This window comes from Melanotaenia boesemani, chromosome 3 (assembly GCF_017639745.1).
Source record: "Melanotaenia boesemani isolate fMelBoe1 chromosome 3, fMelBoe1.pri, whole genome shotgun sequence".
Taxonomy (NCBI): Eukaryota; Metazoa; Chordata; class Actinopteri; order Atheriniformes; family Melanotaeniidae; genus Melanotaenia; species Melanotaenia boesemani.
In genome coordinates, this window is record NC_055684.1 from 22,638,401 (window position 1) to 22,644,436 (window position 6,036).

The 6,036-nt window shown below is 38.9% G+C and overlaps 1 protein-coding gene across 4 annotated transcripts in view; it reads right to left on the reverse strand.

Annotated features, from left to right (window-relative positions):
• tox2 (TOX high mobility group box family member 2) overlaps nt 1-5,218 on the reverse strand; it is a 99,724-nt gene extending 94,506 nt beyond the window's left edge. For all 4 annotated transcript variants that reach the window (XM_041981148.1, XM_041981147.1, XM_041981146.1 and 1 more), the window contains exon 1: nt 4,620-5,218. In XM_041981148.1, coding sequence (XP_041837082.1) covers nt 4,620-4,712 — 93 coding nt within the window. In that variant the 5' untranslated portion in view covers nt 4,713-5,218. The remainder of the gene's footprint in view (nt 1-4,619) is intronic.
• Nucleotides 5,219-6,036: the final 818 nt, after the last annotated feature.

Below are 6,036 nucleotides of genomic sequence, written 5' to 3' on the forward strand. Positions count from 1 at the left end.
CTCTCCTTCAGCTGTAATGGACCATGTGCACCCAACACAATCTAAGCCCCATTACTCCAAAGAATAGCACTGTAGCTACTTATCATTAACTCAAAGACACAATCAGCCCCAGGCGCTCCAGCTTCCCTGCATAACCTTTTGACATTGCTGCTGGGAAGGTAAATGAGAGAAGAAGTTCAACACAGAGAGGGGGAGAAGTGCAGAGACAGAGAGACTTGACTGCGAAAAGTGCCTAGAAGTGGGTAGACGAAAAAAATAAAAATAAAAAAAAGTAGACCATGTAATGATTCAAAGAACCCCCCCCCCCCCCAAAAAAAAAGAATAAATAAATAAAACAAATGTCCACTTCATTACTTTATTCCATGTTATTTGTTCTGAGTTAATCGTCTGGAACTGGATAAGAACAATAAACTCACCATTGAGAGTTCCCAGTTCCAGCAACTTAGACTGTATTTGGTTTACATTTGAGCGATGCACGGGTTAACATTTTCCCAGGGAGAATGGTTGGGATATTGCAACCTGGACTGACCAGTCAGCAGAATGTTATGAATGGGCACAATGAAAACCCCAAGTCCATGCTGTCAACCCAAGAATGCTTGCCTCCGTCTAATTAACTTCTCTGTGTACAGAACGAGGTACCACTGAAATAACTCCCTTTTTTTCTGTTTCTAGGTTGTGTTTCAAAGAGAAAAAGAAGAGGAAAAAATCACATTCTAAGAATTCAACATGGAATATTTTTTCTGCCTGTCCGCACTTTGAAGTATCCTGTGACTAATACAGTGATTTGGATAGTATTTGAAAAGGAACGAACAACTTGTGAAGGGGTGGTACGTGTTCTGAAAAAAACTGGCCTCATTGCTCTTTGAGTGGACAGATGTCAGCTGCTTGTTACTAGCACTCATACTGATGCACAATAAGGCATGAAAGAGTGAAATGTGGAAAAACCTGGATCAGGATATAGATGAGAGTTATCTTGTTAAAACAGACTTCTCACATTGCACCTAAATGTTCGACAGCAATTATGTAGGCATTGCACACAAAAACACAGTCCTCCATAAAATGTTTAAGTGTATATAAATAGCATGCAGTAAGTTGGAACAGACTACAACTATGTAAAGAATAACATCTGCAAACCATTAGATTATAAACCTACAAAATAACTACAGTATAATTACATGAGAGGCTCTCTTGGGTACCGTGCAGTTAGAGGAGAGAGGGATAAGGAGAAAGTGGAGCATCTACAGTAATCTGTCCAACTTCATTTTACCGGAGTGATTCTGCCTGGGGGTATGCACAAGTCATAATGCATTTGACAAATAGTCTCCCACTAAAACAGGCATTTGCGAAGAAGTGGCCTTCAGCGCTGGTATACACAGCTGAGTGTACACTGAGCAAACAAGCCTCCCACTCAGTGAGGAAAGATACAGAGAGGCTTCAAAAAGATTAGGAGAAATCTTGGGCAAAAAGTAAAGATGAGTCATAGTGATTGTGCAAGCACAGGACAATACAAGTTGGATGGAGTTGAGAAGAGCAGCAGAGCCTTGGGGTTCTAAGCGAAACACAAATCGATGCTTCTCTCCTGTGTTTGCCTTTGCCCTGTTCTGAAGTTTGGATGCACAGGTTGGTTTTATCAAGCCCTTTTCAATAAGATGTAACGCAGCACAGAATGCTTTTTTTCTCTGATGACTTCTATAGTTTTGTTGATTAATAATCAGATTTTGGTTTAAATAGAAAAATTAAATGGTTAAAAATTTTAGTCACAGTCAGTTGCATCTTATCAGACTTGCCAATCAAGTCATCTGATAAGAAATAATCCCAATAATGAAGATTAAAGTTCTTAGTTTTGAATGATTTAAACCAATACCAAGTTGGTGCTGTAATGTGCTCCATAAAAAGGTGTTTCAAATATTTCATTTGAAGAAGGAAAAGCCAAAAACCAAAAGCTTGAAAATTGCAACTTTCATGATGTAAAATGTGTTTTAGTGAGCTTAAGTCTGCAAAATAAACAAGAGTCGGATTGCATTTAGTTGATTTTTCATGTCCCATTCAAAGCAAAGTCTTGCTTAAATTCAAGCTGTGTTCATATATTTGTGGCGTTCAATCATTCTGTCAGAGTGATCCATATTCCTGCCATGCATCAATCATCCATCAGTCTGAATGCAGTCAATCAGCCTCAGCCAGTTTCAGTTTACACATTCTTTACATTCTTTATATATTAACCCCTTCAGGCAAAAACAGAATTACTACAATTCTAGTTTATGAACTTTCTTAAACTGACACTGTAACAAGGCTTTACAGTAACTCTTATTTATAGATGCATTTTGAGTTTACACCGCATTAACAGGAAGAAACAGCCGTTTATAAATGGACTGTCTCATTTAGAATATTGCACACTTGCTAGTTATTGGCTTACTTACTGTGATGTATAATCACACCAGTGGTTTTAACACAAGCTCTACATTTATACAGAAACCTTCTACAAAGCCTCATTTGGGAGTTTTTTTTTTTGTTTTTTTTTTACTGTTAAGCCTGCTGATACTTCAACCGCAAATGAAACTATTATACCAGAAATAATGTTACCACAGTGACTATAAAATGGAGAAAAAACATATTCCTTATCTCCTCTGCAAAATTCACTTTGTGTCCATTACTTTCCCAGAAGGTCTGCCATAAGAATGAACTACTGTCAAAATGTCATATAAAGTTCCTGTATCATTATTCAACATTTATGTGTAGTAGCAGGACTAGCACAGATGATATGCCATTGTACATCTTAGTCACAGCTGTTACTTCAGTAATGACAATGTTATATGAGTCTGTCCTTGAAACCCAAACCTGTTCCTCAGCAGGCAAACAGGGTCCGTGCTTGCTGAATCATGATAACTTGTACAGTTCATTGTGTTAATACTGTAATACCTGGAACACGGCCTCAGTCTGAGGAAACCGTGCCCTGTAAGTTTAAATATACACTTGCAGCTAAACTGTGTACTTTATATGTATTTGTGTGCCAGACTCACCCACACCCACTATGAATTTTACAATTTAATTAAAAAGGCAACTATGCTGGTGCTAATTAGGTTTTTATTATAATGAGGATTAATTCATGTTGCAGTTTAAGGACTGAAGTTGATATTGCAGAGGATTTGGATTTAGGAGACGACTGTTGTTGAGGTATTTTTATGGCGGGCAAGTTAAACCCCTCTGCAAGTGAACGCTGTGTGCTGGCGTCTGAAAGAGCTGCAAACTGCATGTGTTGTACATGGATAAAATATACGGGTGCTGTTTCAGGTGAGATTAACGGTTCAAATTTTGCACTGTGTTTTAATGTTTTCCTTTGTCACCAGCAAATGTTAACTGCCCACTGGCTTCCCTCCAGGTGCTAAGGCAAGCAATTTGAGTGGATACAGGCTAATGCCATCCCCTAACTCTGCTCAGTGTAGTTATTGATAAATGTTTACACAAGTTTTAACGTGACCACAAGAAAAGTGGCTTGTAATCTAAAACTAAGTCTGTGTGTACATTTTTTATCTGTGGATACCAAAGGTTTTTCTCACTTTCTCCCTCTCTGTATAAAGCAGAGTCAGGGCTGGTGTGCACCACATGGTAAGAGTGTAACAATAAGGCTATTGACATTACATATAAATAATTTAGTGAACAGATAATATTAAAAAGCAACAACAACAACAAACCTGTCAGTGATAATTAATTCAAGGTAAAAAAAAAAAAATCTGCACTTTTTATTATGGATACTGGTGTAACAAGTGCATCAGCTTATAAAAACATTTTGTGCGTAAAACCTCAGTTCATTTGCTATCTTCTTGAAAGTTTATTAAGTTTATTTAACCTACCATGCTGAGTTTTTAGCTCGCCGATTATTGGTTAATTCCTTTAAAGTTATTAGAGGCATCATGATGTTGAGCTTTTGCGCACTAAATGGTAGATAACCACGCGTATTACAATATTATATTGGATATTCTTCATCTTAACAGTTGTAAAAAAAAACAACAAAAAAATATAGACCTATATGCGCTGACAACCTTAGATCAGCACCTATGTCTCTGATGCATAACAGCATCAGATTATGAGGAAATGTTGACTGTGCTTTTGGATTAATTGTGCACTGCGACCAGTGCCATGTGGGAATATTTGTGTTGCAGATAACCGCGAGTGAGGTCGAATATGTCTCAGACATACATATAACTGTTTGCTGGTTAAAAATAATATCAGTTAAGGCTCAATCATGCGCACATTTAGTGTTTGTTCAGTTTGGTCAGAGAAAGCAGCTCATGCACGGCGCTGCGCTCCAAAGTCTGCACACAGGACAACCACAGTACAGTTAGTTTAACACGTTTAAGATTGGAGTCGAAGGGATCTCCACGTGCACAAGATCAGAGCAAGTGTGTCACTGATAATAGTAAAAGAAAGAAAAAAGTTGAATAAAAATCTAATCTAGCCTGTAGAATCATTACTCTGTTATCCCGAGGGAAGCAAAAGTGCAGCACTTGTCACTTGTCAACACGGCATGCTCGATCATACAGCCACAACGTATTCCTGCGCAACTTGCACTTGGAGCTGCCACATTTCACACATTTTACCGTAAAGTGGAGATAGTTGTTTACCTTGTTGGAGTGGTAATAGTCCAAACTGGAATCAGTCGGTAATGTACATGAACCCACGCTTGAAGGGGGAGCTGGATAAAATCTGACGTCCATCTCTGAGTCCGCAAGACTGACGGCATGAAAGCTTAGCTCCAAAAAAAAGAAGAAAAAAAAGGCAAAAAAAAAAAAAACTATGTGACTTCTCTATCCCCTGCACGCGCGCGCACGCACTCACGCAGTCTCTCTTCTGATCTTGGGTGTCAAACCTAACAAAAAGTAGGCTACTACAAGAGGAAGAGGACCGACTTTCTCCAGATGTGAAGTTATAATATCCGCTCTACAGTTCAGCAATATCTGGAGATTCGGTGATGCTCAGCAAGAACTAACATCCCTGTAAAGTTCAGCCGAGGAGGAGAGGGGGGGAGAGGGGAGCCTTCCGCTTCACTGATCTCAGAAACTAAGAAACAGTAGATTCTGTAAAGTTGTTTAAGACCGAGCCGAGCCGGGAATGCTGCAGGTTAAGATGCAGAAACGCTCTTGTCGACGCTTGCTCCCAAAGCGCCTGTTCACCGTTCCTGGTTTCCAGACGCGGTGTAGCTTTGTCATGAGGGAACGCTCTCACACATCCATGCGTTCCCGTCCTCCCAGGGACTGCTCGGCTGCGACCTCTACCGGCCAGAGAGGGGAGGGGTGTGGGGGGGAGGCGGGACGAGGATCAAGTGGAGTTGGGAGCATTAATTGGATGTAGTGGGGAATGAAGTGACTTCTGAGTTGTCAGAATAGAGCTGTCTTGGCGTGACATTAAAACATTAGATCAGTCTCAGCTTAATTTAATTTTGAGTTTGGATTAAAATAAACATTCTTATAATTTGATGGCAAAATAACCATAAAATAATCTCCACTGGATCTCGTCATCCATTGACAATAATGTGCTACAAAAAGAATTAAAACAGCATGTGCATGAACTGGAGCAACCCCGTCTTAATAAAAGATGCACCGTGATGCTCAGGAAACCTCAAACAGAAAGCAGCTGAAATTGTTTTTTATTTCAATTGAGCTATTGAGATATAGCTATGACCTGAATCAATTAAACTTTATAGAATGTTTTTTTTTATTTTACTTTAAAGAAGATGATTGAGTATGAAACGCCCCTAAGTTTGTACTAGGCTACAACATGCCTGCTAGTGTAAATTTACATTCTATTACAGATCAAACCGAAAATAGGATTTTGTCTTCCTATTAGGTAGTAAAATAAGCTACACTATTAATGATTCAAACATTTCCCATAATAGTGAAAACAGAACATTGTGTCTGTGCTGTCTTTGCATGCACTTTATAAAGTTTGAGTGTTTGAAATATTTTGTTATTGGACAACTAGTAAAAAACAGGATGGAAGCGTTGAAATATCAACAGTCCTATAAGCTTCTGTATGACTGGG